This window comes from Pituophis catenifer, unplaced genomic scaffold (genome assembly GCF_029215685.1).
Source record: "Pituophis catenifer annectens isolate HBS135680 unplaced genomic scaffold, rPitCat1.0.hap2 SCAF_1, whole genome shotgun sequence".
Lineage (NCBI taxonomy): Eukaryota > Metazoa > Chordata > Lepidosauria > Squamata > Colubridae > Pituophis > Pituophis catenifer.
Window position 1 is genome coordinate 248690720 of NW_027256881.1, and position 16743 is coordinate 248707462.

Here is a 16743-nt window from a genome sequence, read left to right on the forward strand (position 1 = left end):
CTGTGTTGCTAACTTAATAACTACAGTGATTCACTTAATAACTGTGGCAAGAAAGGTCATAAAATGGTGCCAAATTCACTTAACTACTGTCTCGCTTAGTAACAGCAATTTTGGGCTCAGTTGTGGTTGTAAGTCAAGGACTACCTGTATAAACAGAATTAAAATTTTCATAATGTTATGGGTATGGTCAAAATGTATTTTTAATGTATCTCATCTTTTTTCCAAAGATTTCACAGCAACATCAAAATCTTTTTTTATACCTTGCGAGTTACAGTTAAATAGAGGAAGAATTATTATTTGCCCAAGACAAATGTCCTCCACAACTAAGAAAAGATTTGATTTTTGCCCTGAATGCCATTTATTTTACCCATTCTAACACTCCATTAGACTGACAAAGGAAGAAGTGAGATCATGATATAAACATGTTTCTCAAAATTTGGACAATTGCAAAAGAATTATGCTTCAGGCATTCCTATTGTTTTGTGATATCAGTAGCATCACCAAAGTTTGAGGGATTACAATATGGGAGACACAGCCTGGTTGAAAAGCAAGTGTTAACATGTGTAAGATATTGTGCTCTAATTATGATTTATATCTTGGTTACGCCTGAATGAATACAGACTGTTATCTGCAGAGCAGGCAGTCTGTTTCCATTGAGTTCATACAACTTTGCAACAAACTCATCATCTGAACAGTTTGACCAAACAGAGAACTCCTACTAATTCATTTTGCTGAACATGCAGGTCGCTGAGAGGTCTAAGTTTATACTTTTTTTTTTTGCAAATGACAGCAAATTTAAAAACACAAGTCTATTGAAAAACGCTCCATACTAATCAAGTATTCCATTACCAAAGTAACAACCCAATCTCCCACAAAAGGAGCTGTTACACTATTCAGGCAAGCACAATGCACTGCAGCAACGCAGAACACACACACACACAAAAAGGAAACAGACTGCCTATACAACATCTTCCAAGAAAATGGATACCCATGCAGTTTTATCAAAATATGCCTGACCACTCAATCTACTACTGTACAACCAACATACAGTAAGATGTTGAAAGGCTAAGACTGTTGTACGTTAAAATATATATCAGAAACAACCAACAGACTATTGCAACCACATGGCATCACCATAGCACACAAACTAGCTAAAGCCTTCCAAAACTTCTTACCAAAAGCCCTAGTAGCTCAAGAAGAAAAAATAGGAGTCATCTACAACATACAGTCTAAGGACTGTAATGACTACTATCAGAGGCAGTGGTGGGTTTCAAATTTTTTTACTACCGGTTCTGTGGATGTGGCTTGGTGGGCCTGGCAGGGGAAGGATACTACAAAATCCCCATTTCCTCCCAATCAGCTGGGACTTGGGAGGCAGAGAATAGATGGGGGAGGGGCCAGTCAGAATTTTTACTACCGGTTCTCCAAACTACTCAAAATTTCTGGTACTGGTTCTCCAGGACCGGTCAGAACCTGCTGAAACCCACCTCTGATCAGAGGTGGTATTCAGCTGGTTCTGACCGGTTCTGGAGACCCGGTAGGGGAAATTTTTAGTAGTTCGGAGAACCACCAAACACCACCTCTGACTAGGCCTGCCCCCATCTGTTCATTGCCTCCCGAGTCTCAGCTGATCGAGTCCCAGCTGGGTCTTCATCGGCTGCACATGGCGCTGGAAAACAGGTTAGTGGGGTGGGGAGGGAATGGAGATTTTACAGTATCCTTCTCCCAGGAGTGGGATGGAAATGGAGATTTTATAGTATCCTTCCCCTGCCACGCCCACTAAGTCACGCCCATTAAGCCACACCATGACCACCAGGCCACACCCACAGAACCGGTAATAAAAAAATTTGAATCCCACCTCTGACCACTATGTAAAACAGGCAGCCAGAATGTTAGCAGAGCATAACCAACTAGCAATCAGAAGACACAATGAAAACTCTTTAATTTCTCAACACACGGACAGATCCAACCACAGTTTCAACTGGAAAACTGACCATCCTCAGTAAACCTCAAAATGCTACAGAATTCTTGGAAGCTTGGCACTCAGACAAACAAGCCATTAATAGACACCATAGAAATAAACCACATTTGTACACCATTGAAAAGAGACAATTAAAAAAAATGGGAAAAGGTAACAAAATACCCAGAACACATCGTCTCCAGAAGCCAACATCCAGTTAAACAGGGGTTAACACCAAACAATCAAGCAGAACACAATACACCAAGGAATTACCAAAGAAACAAATACTAAAGCTGAAAACAATATCTTAATCAAAGAACTGCTAAGGAGACAACCACACCCCCACCACACTCACTAGCATTGAGGATGCTATCTAGTCAGGTAATTGACTTTTGCAATCAAACAACCATGTTCCGAGAGCACTAAGGACTCCACAATTTGATTTAAACTAGCTTCTAGAAGGTAGAACTGATAGAGCTCAGCATTTTCTTCCAAGAGACACCTGGGACAGGTTTTTAACAAATTTTGTTAGAGGAGATAGTCTGTATATTTTGCATTTCCCAGTGATCTCTCATCCAAATACTAATCAAATCCAATCTTGTTTAGCTTTTTTGAGACCGACCAAGCTTCCTGATAGCAGTGGAATCTGAAAATTTTACTGTACTGGTGGTTTTACTTGGGTCATGTTCAGGGGTGGACTTCAAAAATTTTAGCAAGGGGTTCTCTGCCTGGTTGCTAAGTGGGTGTGGCCATGGTGGGCGTGGCCTAGTCAGCCTCCTGCACCATGGTGGAGAGGGTGTTTTTGCCCTCCCCAGGCTCCCAATGCTTTCCTTGAGCCTCCGGAAGGGCGAAAACATCCTCCCCAGGCTCTGGAGGCCCTCTGGAGGCTGGAAACAGGCCTATTTCCAGCCTTCCCGAACTTCCAGTAGGCCCATTTTTCACCCTCCCCAAGCCTCTGCACACACCCTGCACTTACCTGCATCCAAAATGGGCCGCATGAGGACTCCTGGGAGGGGCAGGGCAGGGTGGGAAGGGGCAGCCAGGAGTGGGATTTGGGGGTTCTCCAAACTGCACAGGATCTTAGCTAGAGGTTCTCTCGAACGCCTGCAAACCCACAGCAGCCCATCCCTGGTCATGTTCACCTATAAAGGAGCAAGATACACCAAAATTTATTTCAGCATATTTCCTAATGGGAAGAAGGGAGCAGCAGCAGTAGTGTGGCATTGAGTAACTTTATCAAATAATACATTCCTTTTTCAGCTGCTCCAAAATGCATGTATAGATTGTTCACATTCAAAAATTAAAGGGACTGCATGAATGCTATGTATTAGGTACTAATTGTAGTTGAGTCTATCTGGTGTAATTATCCACATCCTGCCCAGGGGTGGGTTCTAAATTTTTTTACTACCGGTTCTGTGGGTGTGGCTTATTTTGTGGGCATGGCTTGGGGTAATGTGACTGGGTGGGCATGGCCAACTTTTTTTTTTAACTTTTAAAAGCATTTTTTTCTACAACCTTAAGAGGTTGCAGAAAAAAATGCTTTTAAAAGCCTCTGACGATCCCAGCTGAGCCACGCAATCATCAGAGGCTTTTTTTTTTTAACTTTTAAAAGTACTTTTTCGGCCGAAGAGGTTGTAGAAAAAATGCTTTTAAAAGTAAAAAAAAAAGCCTCTGATGAGGTGGGCGGGGTAAGCGAGCGGTGACTGGGCCGGGGACCGGTTCGGGGACATGGCCAGCCAATGTTATTACCGGTTCTCCGAACTACTACAAATTTTTACTGCCGGTTCTTGCAAACCAGTGCGAACTGGGAGCAACCCACCACTGATCCTGCCTCTGCTTGACTACTTTTGCTATAGCCTTTTGAAATTTGGTTGGTAACTTTGCAGTACCAAGTATTGAATTAAATGAGTAGGAACAGCACTCTAATTTTCTGCAGCGGGATAAATGTAGGGTCTAATGTATTTAAAGAAACGATTAAAGCTTGAACCTATCAAAGGCAAAGTTAAATCTTTCTATTTTGATTTTTAATATAATATATTGGCTAATCTCCATTTGCAATAGAAAGCATTACCCAATAAGTTAAAGTAATGGAAGCAAAAAATTAACTTATTACTGTATAGTAATTTAAATTATTCTGAAAGATAATCCAAAATTATGCTAATAAGGATGATATTTCATCACAACTATTTAATGAATAAATGGAACTTCAGGTCTATGAAGGCTTAACAGATCAAAAGACACTTAGTAAACTGAACGGTCTAATATACTAAACATTAATGTATTAATATGCACAATATGTATTTATTAATAATTACAACTATTCACTGTAGTGATAACTATAATCACTAATTGTATTCTCAGAGTCATTGAAGATTTAACACAAAAATATCTTAAATTGAAAGCTATAAAACTATAGCTGGGTAAAATCATCAGCAACTATGTGAATTATTAATTAGGTTGTAAATAAATAAATAATATGAAATACCAGAAAAGACTTATTTCTTACCACCCTAAGATTTGTATTGTTTTGTAAGAATAATTGAGAAACATTTAACAATTGCTTAGAGGAAAGGAATGCCAATCAGATAAATATTAGTACACAGGATGACATTATTTAACAGTATTGGTTAATGCCTGCTTGACTGAAGTAAAGAGGTCCACAGTCTAAGACTCTAGGTAATTAAACTTTGACCACTTCCTTTGTGCAAATGCTACAAAAATCCTTTTTATTTTTCTTCATGAGGCCAAAGGAAATCAGTTTATGGATTTATCAAGCAAATATCCACTTTGTTTAATTTCAGGAGGCACTTGGGAAATGATGTCTGGATTACACAACAGAACGATTTCCTCATCACATATGACATCATTTTTTTGTTCTCTAATAAAATCATTCATGAAGAAAATCTATGTGGGAGCTAAAAGTTGACAATGACTTGACATACAGTCAATCAAATGAAATCATATTGATGTTCATCTGGAATGAACTGGTATGACCAGTAACTATCTATGGAGATTCTCAGTCATTCAAGTCCTGGTTTTCCCAAAGGTTCTTTTTCAAAAGGCAATTAGACTTAGTTTTTCCTTTGAGGACATTTTGCTTCTCATCCAAGAAGCTTCTTCAGTTGTGAGTCAGAACTGAAGAAGCTTCTTGGATGAGAAGTGAAACGTCTTCAAGGAAAAACTAAGTCTAATTGCCTTTTGAAAAAGCACCTTTGGTATGTAACTAGTTTTTGAATTTTTTATTAATAACAATTCAATAGTCATTGGCCATATTAGAAGTTCACTGGGCTTCCTCTTTATCTGTCATTTAATAGGGAGTAAAGGCTTTTTAATCCCAGACAGATTTTATTCTGTGGTTTTAGGAATGCACCAATAATTAATATTTTTAGTTTGGTTCTATAGCGACTTGCTATACTTTGCAGTCAGTTTCCAATATTTTGCTGATTATCACATTGTTGATGTGACATACCGCTTTAAACAAACTTTAAACTACTTCCATCTCAAGATGTGAAGGTGTTTGCATTTGTTTTTTATCTCATGAAACTAGATAAAGCTCTTCAAACTCAATTAGGAATTCAGAGAATGTGCTGCTGTTCTTAGTCTTACAAAAAGGGATGCTTTTAACTGCACCTGATGCAGCAGCTTTATTTGCACTGCTGATTAAATACTGGGGTTTTTTTTGTTTTTGGAATTGTATATTCAGAAAATATCAACAAAAAAATGACAGGCCTTATTACAGGAAAATCTTGGGAAAGGCCATTCCTGAATGTATGCATATATTGAGAAAATGGCTATGTTGAGTCTACAGTATACCCATATATAAATATATACACGTAAGGCATAGTATGTGCCAAAAATTGTTCCTGCAAATATAATATTTATTTACTCTCACTCTTGGCATTGCTCATGCAACCTCTTGTTTCTTTCCTTTGCCTGGAGCTGCTGGATTTGCCAAACAGGAAACAAACTCTTCCCTTTTGTTGCTTTCCCATAGCCACCCATCTAATGCCCAGGCTCCTAGGAGAGAACTAAAGTAACTAAAGTGATTGTCTCAAGAGCTTTTGGTATGTGTGTTCTCTGGGTAGTCCCAGTTACTGAAAGTTGCCAAATGTTTACTTTTTTTTTTTGCAAGTAATCTTTAATAACCTTTGTCGCTCTTCAAGCCACCAATAGTTTGAGACCCTGCCTTTAGATAAACACAGTCCAAATATGAAAGGGCACCAGGCCCCACTCAAGGCAACATATTTGAAATATTTAAACAAATGAATGGAATGCGGACACTGTCCAAAGTCATAAACCACAATTTACATTCTATGGATACATTCATATAACATACTAAGTCCAATTCAACAAATCACACTGGCTGGTTTCACCTATCATACTCAACCTCTGTACTTTGTATTTATAATTTATAATTTATAATTTAGTATATAATATGAACCAGGTCAATAATGTATTTTTCTTTTCAGTGAAACATGGGTAAGTAGCACCAGAATCAATAAGTGGCTGTACTTGGCCAACTTTGGCTGGTTTCAGAAGCTAAGCAAGACAAATTAGATCAGTCCTTGGAAGGGAAATCAGATCAGCCTGGTATTCCAGATTACTGGCAAGTTGGAAAATATTCCACATGGTGGCAAAGGTAAACCACTTCTCTAAGTCTGCCAAAGAAACATCTCTCTGAATAGAGTCTTTTGCCTTCTAAGCAATGCTTAGCATATTATGTGGATACAGCCATCGTGATTCAGCCCAAGGAGGAAGCCCAGATTACATTTTACCTAATATTTCTCACATTTGTATTTCATCAAGGTAACGTCTAGATCACGCTTTTGGGCAAATTCAAATTTGCATTTGGAGGGTGATATCATCTCCCTCACAGAATTGCCCCAACGTATCGTCAGAGGAAAAAAGAAGGTGTGATTTGGTTAACATTACTAAGCAACAAATTATAGGCACTTCAAGTTTCCTAGAAAAAAGAAATGGCTTCTATTCCAGGAACTCTGACACAAAAAGAAGTCTCCTTTGTGGAGTACCTGCAGTTGATTCACCAAATGGACCTTGGAAACAATCCTGAGACAGGCTGTTTTGCAAGACCTAAGTGAGTCAAAGAGGAGAGGAGAGGAGAGGAGAGGAGAGGAGAGGAGAGAAAGGAGAGGAGACAGAGCAGAGGTAGAGGAGAGGAGAGGAGAGGAGAGAGGAGAGGAGAGGAGAGAAAGGAGAGGAGAGGGGAGAAAAGAGGAGGGGAGAGAGGAGGAGAGGAGAGAAAGGAGAGAGAGAGGAGAGGATGGAGGAGAGGAGAGGGGAGGGGAGAGGAGAGGAGAGGAGGGAAGAGGAAAGGTGAGGATAGGGAGAGGAGAGGAGAGGAGAGAGGAGAGAGAGAGGAGAGGAGAGAGAAAAAAAAGGAGAGAAAGGAGAGGAGAGGGAGAAGAGAGAGAGAGGAGAGAGGAGGGGAGAGGAGAGAGGGGAGGAGACTTCTCCAGTATGATGATGTCTCCAGATTTGTAGGGCAGGGGTCCCATCACCTACAGCCAACATGAGCAATGAATGCAATAGGCCCAGAAAGTTTAAACCAGATGGAAATATTTCATCAAAAGACACAAAGGGACATGGAATTGAATTTTTGCATATTATAGCTTTGTTGGGATCAAGGGCCCCTCAAAATACAAAGGCTTATATTCCTGATTTGCTGCCCTCAGATCTTCAAACAGCCATTCCTCAATCTTAGAAGCTATTTTTAAAATTGAAATGAAGTACCGGTATATTCACAGATGATTCAAAAGTGATATTCTCATGTGAGTGACATGGAAGATGCTAATTTTAATATAGGATTCAAACAGAATGGAAATGATATTCACGAATTTCTGCTATTTTGTCATAATTTTGTAATCTGCTACTATTGCTTATCATTTCTAGGGCAACTGTTTTATTTATTTTGTTTCTTATTGTCTGCAACTAATGGAATCCCAAACACTGGGATGTTCATATCAATGTTAACATTTGTGTTTCTACATATATGTCTAAATGTATGTTTTATATTTTTGTGAATGAACAATGGATCCTTCCATGCACGGACAATAATGCCGTTTTTCCCTTGGTTGCTAGGGAGTGAGTTGGACTTCTGGATTAGGGTGTAATGTAAGGAGGAATTCTTCACTTGGGTTCACATCACCCTTGCCAAAAGCAGGCAACTGCAGCATCTCAGGCTTTTGTAGATCAAGTCCTGTCCCAGAATGCTCAGCTTGCTCAGCTCTCCAAGACCAGCTAAGTTCACTCTGTAACCACCATCCAAGAAGTATGTAGAAATCATTGGCTGAGTATTCCATGACAATCCGCTTTCCTTCCTGCATCCTAACCACCCACCTATGATGTGTTTGTCATACCTCTTCTTTACTTCCTCTTTTACCACTTTGAGTGTCGAGATGTTATGGAAGGAAGGAATTAAGAGACATCCCTTCGGGGCAGACAGAGTCAGTTTATTATTGCAATAAGGATCAGATAGGTATTGATACCTCAAGATCTGAACCACTTTATGATCCTGAGACCCCTGTTTTATACAGTTTCAAACAAAGGATTCTATTAACTCAGCAGTTTATATGGTCATATACATTTGTTATATTTAATTGACATTTCCTAATTACTAAGTTTTACATTATCTTTGCCAAACAGTCATAATTCTTCTTGTAAATCACCGAAGCATAAGATTCAAATTATCTCTTGTTGATATTTCATGTGGTCATACTTGGTCTCTTTAACCTTCAAACTGTATATCACCAAATGTCTCTATCTCTGACAACTGAGGGGTCCCTCTTATAGAATGTTTCTACTTCAAAGGAATTTGTCTGCCTTTGTACTGTTTCTACTGGATAAATTTGCTTTTCTCAAATAAGCACATTTTCTTTCTTACAATACTATGAATAAAGAGGGCCCTTCAGTGATCTAGCTGGACCCGCATTACCTACATTAGAGGGAAATACAAAGTTCTGTTTCTTTGTCTTCTGGCAGCCTGGACCATTGTTAAGTGATATTGTTGTAGTAGTCGTGTGTCTTTGATGTTGCCTCTTTGTTATACTTTACTAATAAAAAAAATAACATTAGAAAACTCTTCCCATCTTGCATTCTGAACTCCGAACCTCTGGCAATTGCGCACGATGGTTCCCTGCGCGCACGAATGCGGCGCCATGACTTCAGCGCCTACAAAAGTAACTTCATTCGCTTCGCCTCGAAAATAAGACTTTCGCGTAAATGTGGCTCGCGTATTCGGTTACCACAAGGTAGTGCAGTTTGTCCATAATATCCAAGTAAGGAAAAAATCGAAAATTTGCATTCCATCTTTCCTTCAAATTATCGTCCCCCCCCCCCAACTTTTAGCGCCGATCATGCAACCCTCACAGCATCCGCAGAAGCGCCTTTCCTTTCGATTTCTTTTTTTAACCCTCCGCCTCGCCTGACCAAGCCTCCCCCAGGGGGCGCGATCTGTAGCGTGGGTTAAAGGAGGCGGGCGGAGAACGGAGGGAGGAGCCCCGTCGTCTGGCACCAGGGAATGGGGCCACGGCGTGGGCGGAGAGGCTCACAGCAAGGTGGAGCCGCCCACCGAGACTCCGAGGCCATAAACGGAGCTCTTCGCGCAATATAGCAAGACGCGCAGCACCGGCAGCCGACAGAAGAGAGCAGGGCGAGCCGGCATCGTAGTCGCGTGGCGCGGCGGCAGTAGCGGGCGAGAATGAAAGGGCCGTCGGTGGCGCCGGCGTCGGAGGTGATCCGCGAGGGCGAGCTGGAGAAGCGCAGCGACAGCCTCTTCCAGCTGTGGAAGAAGAAGCAGGTGGTGCTGAGCAAGGAGAGCCTGAGCCTCTTCTCGCCCGAGGGCGGCGTCGGCAGCGGCGGCGTCGGCGGCAGCAGGGCCCGCGCCAAGGAGCTGCGCTTCGGCTCCATCCAGAAGGTGGACTGCGTGGAGCGCACCGGCAAGTACGTCTACTTCACCATCGTCACCACGGACCGCAAGGAGATCGACTTTCGGTGCCCGGGCGAGAGCTGCTGGAACGCCTCCATCACCATGGCGCTCATCGACTTCCAGAACAAGCGCGCCATCCAGGACTTCAAGAGCCGGCAGGAGGCCGTCGAGCAGGCGGCGGCGGGTAGTCGCGACCGGCGCTTGGCTCGGGCGCCCTGAACCCCGCGGAAAAGCCTAGCCGAGGTGAGAGGACGTAGATGGTTCCCAAGGGCTGCGGACGAGCGTCCGGGAAAGATTCAAGAGATTGGCGGTCTGATGATTGATTCCTCTTCAATGATGGTTCCTCGTTAGTTATGCAGGCACACACCCTCCCCGCCACCGCTCCTTTATTCTCTTGCCAGCCGTCGGCTTCTCTTGGAGACAGGAGATTGAGTGTTCCGGTTCCTTAAGTGGGCAGTGAAGGAACCTAAATGAAAGGCGCCTTTGCAAAAGGGGCTTCTCGTAGCTGGCTTCTTGCCTAGACGGAATGGACATTGTTACCAAAGTGAGCTGCAAGCCTAATGTGTTTGCTAATGAATTGGTCTATTCCCTTTACAGAGTGTAGAACAACATGCTAGTAAACCATGGTTAACAAATCGCAGTGGCTGTTTTTGCATAGGGCGTTAAGCCAGCTAAATCATTATGCCACTACTGGTATGGTTCACACATCAAACTGAGATACCCTGTAATTTATCTGTGAGCAAGATGACCCTGTAGTTATCTAGACTGTTAGCCTTCAAAGAGGAAATTTAAGAAAAAACATAATTTGCTTTTTTTCTGCAAATGTAAGAAGATGAAGCTATTTAAAAAGCTAATTATTGGAGGGCAGGGAGAGACAAAATTTTGGTTTGATTTAATATGTTTGATTTTTGCTTCACCGTTGACATTTGTAAATCCTGGTTTAGTGTGATGGCCAAAATTAGTTTAAGATTGAGAATCCAAGCTGCAGAATCACATAGATGTGGTTTTTTCATAGCGAACATGGGAGGAACTTCTTAACCTTTTTCCTGCTGATTTTTTTTAATAATGATCTTGCAGTGCAGCCTTATAGCCCACTATTGTAATCACTATCTTCTTCTCTTTTTAAGCTAGCATTTTTACCATGTGCAAGTCACGTTCTGACCAACATGTAAATGTGCAAATATAGGGTTATATACATGCACTTTCCAATTTTTCAAGATTACTGTGTCTAAAATTCCCAGTCATATTGAGGGCTCTTTAATTGCTTCAGGTTTAAAGACAAAATAAAATGATGCTTTGGAGTACATATTAGCAACTTTCTAAATCAAATACATCTTTTCCCAGATTTGCACTGTTCCTATCAAGCCCGCATGGTTGCAGGGAAAGATGCTGTTGCTTTAAGCAGTTGTTAATAGGTGCACAGCTTTAGTTTTTTAAAAAACACAATTAAGGGTCACCTGGAGAGGAAATACTTTGCTAATACAAGGAAAGCAGGATACAAACTGACCACAAGCATCCACTGAACTAGTACTGACTTCTTCAGGAAATGTGTTCCACTTTCTTTGTCTCTTGAGTAACTAGAGCTGTGGGCCATATACAGCTTCTAGTTCTAGAAATGCATATTGAACTGCAGGATGAAGTCACCAATGCTGTAACTAGCATTTTTGCTAGGAGGCAATGATCTGTAGAAGTAGCCAGAAATGCATCAGTTATACCAACCTTAAATCAACAACAGATCATCCTTTCCCCAACCAATCGTGCTAAAGGATTCATTGATATAAACTATCAGTAATTGTAACTGTAACCACTAAGGAAGAATGAGCTAGTATCATTGTTCTTGTAATAGGGGATACAGGATAATTTTAAAAATTCCATTAATGCTACTTATATATCTCTGGCTTATAAGCATTTTTATATAGCATTTTTCTTGGTTTTATTAAAACATAATTAAAATGGTGGTGCCCTAAGGCAGAAGGAGAGCTTCCAACTGCTAACATTTAAGCAACATTATACACTCTTTGAGCAAAAATTCTTAGGGGATACAAGTGACAAGGTTTCATAGTGAACATAGCACTTATTTCTAATAATTCATATATTCTAATAATTCATATATTCTAATAATTCATATATTCAGTTGCTTATTAAAGACTAGTGGGACATTGTGAAAGACATGTCTTAGCAATTATCCTTAGGGTTGAAAGTTCTTTTGGAGATGCCTGTTGGATATGCTTTGATCCTTTATCGCCAAAAGCTTGTTGTGTCTTTGTATCTCTCTGAATGTGGCTTGCCCTGTCATTTGAGAAGCCCGTGGAAGTTCAGGTGCTTCGTAGCAGGTGTGACACAGAGTTTCATCAATTCCAAGTACCACAGTGCCTTCTCCAGTCAGATGCCTTCCAAATGTCCTAAGGCCATAATCCTCCCCCTCCCAATTCCCAGCATGGTTTTTATGCATTGGTCAGTTTGAGTGCCAACACAAATAGAACACACCAGATTGGAGAAAAGTATCTCAAAATACTTCGCTAATGAAAAGTCACTCTAAGCTGCAGGCCAAATTTGACCAGTAAAAGTAAATTAGAATCTTACAGACCCAAACCTAAATACATTTCCACCACTTCATGATGTTGATAAAGTAGCTCTTATTCAACTGGGTAAGTGAGGCAAACATTTACCATTGTGCTAAGCCACTTTTGGTTTCTGATCCGAAAAGTAACTGGTGCTTTACTGGTACTATTTTTAAGAGATCATCTCATTTAAACCCTAAATAAATTAAAGAGGAACAACTTGTATACAACCTGTTCAGAAACTAAGGTAATAACAGTAGTGTGAGTTGCATGTATTGCATTTGGGTAGGGGAAAAATGATTTGTTTATTCTGTTGAGAAATATTTGCTATCTTTTATTCCATTGATTTTCTCCCCTTTTCTCCTGTTCTAGAGCATGACCATGGAACACAAACAAGATATAATAACTTGGATTGTGATTTGATTGTGCTGGTGCAGGAAATCAATGAAGAAAAGCAAAGAAGGATGATGGAAGTTGCTAGATTTCTTCAGATGCAATGAAGCTGCTGAATTGAATAGTTGAACTTTCACCGAAAAGCACTTACAAACCAAAGACCCTTTGAAAAAACCAAAGTCTGGTTAACCAAGCAAGAGATCCAGCTTGCAAACTGCTATTTTCTTTTCTATTTATATGATAGACAATTCTGCACCATTTGGTGGGGGAAAATACTTTTAAATTATTTGTAATAGCTGTGTTTTATATTTTTGATGAATGTTTTTAATATTGCTTTTTGTGTTCACGTGTCCATTCCAGATAAACTGTTCTTTTTATCTTCATATCCCAAATAAGCCTCGTGGACAGAAATTTTGTAATGCTCAAGAGTAGTCTGATTTTGGAGTAGTCTGATAAATGCAGTACTTTACAGGCATCTGACCTCTGAGAAATATTATGTCTGGTTGAAATTACTTTCAAATAGCAGCACAAAAATTATGTAATTGTGAACAACTAATTTTGACTCATTAATGGCTAAATAAAATTTCACCCTGGGTTCAAGGTATAGTACAGGGACTGAGAAGCCTTTAATCTATAGACCCTCTGGGTGCAGCCTTTCCCACCCTCTCCTGAACCTTCCACACACCATTCCCCCCCCCAATGTTAAAAAGGGGCTGGTAGGAAGACAAGATGATGTTCAATACCTAATTTACTTACAACTTTGAACCAGGGAGGAATTCTGACAAATTTAAAGCATCCCATACTCATTTCTGATATTTTAGCCACTTTTATGGAGTGTAGAAAATTATTCTACTTATAGAAACAGCCATTTCTCTGCTTGCATAAGGTTCTCGAGATTAAAATTCATGTACTGCCTATTGGAGAGAAATTTAAGACCTATTATTTTCAGTGGAACCTATTTCCAACTAGATGACCTCTTTGCTAGGCCACAGAATTCTATTGGTGGTAGCTTTTTATGAAAGCATCCTCAAACCCCCATAATGTTGGCATATTATGTGACGAACATTGTTTTCTTTTTTAAAAAAGTAATAATTTGGAACAGCAGTGAAAGCTTTCCCATTGTCATGCACTAATTCGCTTGGAGAAGACTGAATTCAAATTATCTCTAATTAGCAACACCTGGTCAGCATATTGCTCTGCAGTGTAATTTCCTCAGTGCATCACTCAGGCTTTTGAGATACTGCTAGAAGGGTGTCTGGCTAGCATCAGCAATCCTGATGAATTGCGTGATGCACAATTAAGAGTCCAAGAAAACCTCCAGGGCAGCTGTTCTCTCCCCACCCCACAGAGAAGGAGGTTCAGGTTTCCTTGATCAAAGCCCATTTGAGAGGAAGCTTTGATAAGTTCCAGATGCCATCACAATTGCCTTTCTCTCCGTCTCCATTTTGAAACTGCAGATCTAAGTCCCTGGTCCACAACTCAATAGCCTGGCTAACTTAACATTTTGACTATTTCACAAAGTAATTGTCTTCATCAGAATGTTCCTGGTGTGAGATTTAAAATTCCCAAAATTTTATACTCACAATTCCAAGACAAGTCTGGTTAACAAAATCAAAGATTTATTGGAGAAAAACATGAAAAAAAAGAAAGAAAAGCGGTTGCAAGCGCAACCTCTTAGACTCTTCCCAAATGGATTGAGTTCAAAGAGCACAAAAAGCAGTTTTCAAGCTATACATTTTATACACCTTCACAATGCACGCCAGGCCTAAGAAACCCTCCCAACTTCCCCTTATTCTCTTAGGTCATCCTTTAGGTTGTTTTACATTTTAAAGGGTCATCTTGACAATTTCCACCTTGGTCTGATGTTCCTGTCTCCTGATAGCGATTTTTGCCCAAGGCGTAAGTTCCTGTCTCCTGGGGAGCTCTTAGCAAGTCATAATACATTGTCTCCACTGATTACCATTTGTGGTCACTTTACATAGTCAGAAAACAGCAGACAGATAGTTTCACACTTTACTATTACATTTGTCACAATTTATAAAAGAATAACCTTTATTTATTTCCTTTACTGGGGAAGGCGGCAAGAAGGATGAAGAACTTTTCCATGAGTGTTATTTTTAAAAGCTCCAGAACACAGTGTTTTAATGAATCAGAAGAGATTTATTTGATGAAAATGTTAAAACAGATTACAAATGATTCTGATGAGTAGAAATTTGGGGGTAAGGTAATTGGTTAATATCATGTCAATTTTACCTGTCTGTTCAAGGTAAAGGTAAAATTATGGTGATTCCTCCAAGGTATTTGTCTTTCTTAGCAACATTATGGATCTATTTGCCTTTGCTGTTTTCCAGGAAGTCTTTTGACTTCTAGTCCAACATTAGTTTTCAAGACTATTTAGTCCAGGACTATCAAACTCTCGGCCCGCAGGCTGGATGTGTCACACACTGGCCATGCCCACGCCCAGTTTAGCAAAGGGGAAAAAAGTCGCGACACGTCATGTGATGCTGCCATGATGACGTGAAGTTTGACACTCATTTAGTCACATACTGTACTGTTACTTCCTGAACTGCTAATCTGTTTAGAGTACTGGAAGATTTATTAATGTGTTTCATTTTTTATTTTTTATTTGTAAATTACTTCAGAAGCTTAAAGCAGTGCACATACATAGCCTTCCCTCTTCCACTTTTTCTCATAACAATATCAAGATAGGTTAGACCTAGAGAGAATGATTAGTCCCAAAATCACAGTGTGACCTTCCATGGATTACCTGTTGTCCCTGCTTATGACCCAACACACTGGTTTCCTTTGGTTCAACTATCGTAACTTTTTCTATTCCCATAAAATAAATTGTTGAGCATCAGCATATCTCAGCGAAACTAATCTAGATTATCTAGCAGTTTTCATTATAACTATTAATGATCTGCTTGGAGGTTGGGGTAGGTTGCCTGTGTCAATGTTTCTTCCAAAAACAATTAAGTGGCACAGTAGAACCCAATGCAGCCAAAGTGGGCAATGTGCAGCTCTCCTGATACTGAATCCTGACTTACAGAATGAGGAGAATTTTAATTCAGCATATTTGGAGGAGTAGAAGATGCTCAGCCATGGAAAGACAAAAAGAAAAAAAAATTGCATCAGTTTAATTGCATCCAACCTCATTCTGCCAAGGTTAGACCTAAAGCATCATTTGGATGAAGCTGTGAACACCTGGGAATCGAAATACACTAGCACTAGCCACTTCCTGCAAAGTGGCTTCCTTATTTAGCATTGTAGAATTACAGGTTCAAGCAATGACTGTCTTTCTATGCTTGTTTACTATTTATTAACACACCTTTAAAATAATCTTTCAGTTATCAGGGTACTGTACAGATGAGGTAAGAATAAAGTAATTTAAACAGAAAAATCACACTATGATAAAAAGAGGAAAATTACAGAGTAAGCGTACAAAAATCAAATGACTAAAATACCTGGGTGAGTTTTGAATGAATAAAACTTGCTATGCTTCCATTTCCAGGGGGAAATTTTTCCATAGCTGGAGGCCCACAGCTGAGATGGCTTCTCTCTTTATGACATTAAAATTATCAAGTATTACTACTCTTGAGTACAAGGCAAAGGCCTTTACAGCCTTTGGGCCCCATACCATTTAGGACTTTAAAACATAACCCTGGTTGCACAAGATAACTGCAGCAAGACTATTAATATGCACAAAAGTGAAACATCCACAATGAAGGAATGGTTGGTAAAGATGGTAGAATTAACAGATATGCCAAATTGACTTGTTTGATTAGGGAAAGGACTATAAGCGCATTTATTAGTGATTGGGAACCCCTTATGGACTTTTTGCTGAAGAAAGAAAAAAAAATGAACTTGTAATCAGAAAAGAAGGA

The 16743-nt window shown here is 40.0% G+C and overlaps 1 protein-coding gene across 1 annotated transcript; it reads left to right on the top strand.

Annotated features, from left to right (window-relative positions):
- The first annotated feature begins 9620 nt into the window (after positions 1-9620).
- LOC139327568 (pleckstrin homology-like domain family A member 2) lies at positions 9621-14112 on the top strand. The gene is made up of 2 exons (XM_070957425.1): positions 9621-10148; positions 12839-14112. The coding sequence occupies exon 1, from the start codon at positions 9678-9680 to the stop codon at positions 10122-10124; it is 447 nt and encodes a 148-aa protein (XP_070813526.1). The 5' UTR covers positions 9621-9677; the 3' UTR covers positions 10125-10148; positions 12839-14112.
- Positions 14113-16743: the final 2631 nt, after the last annotated feature.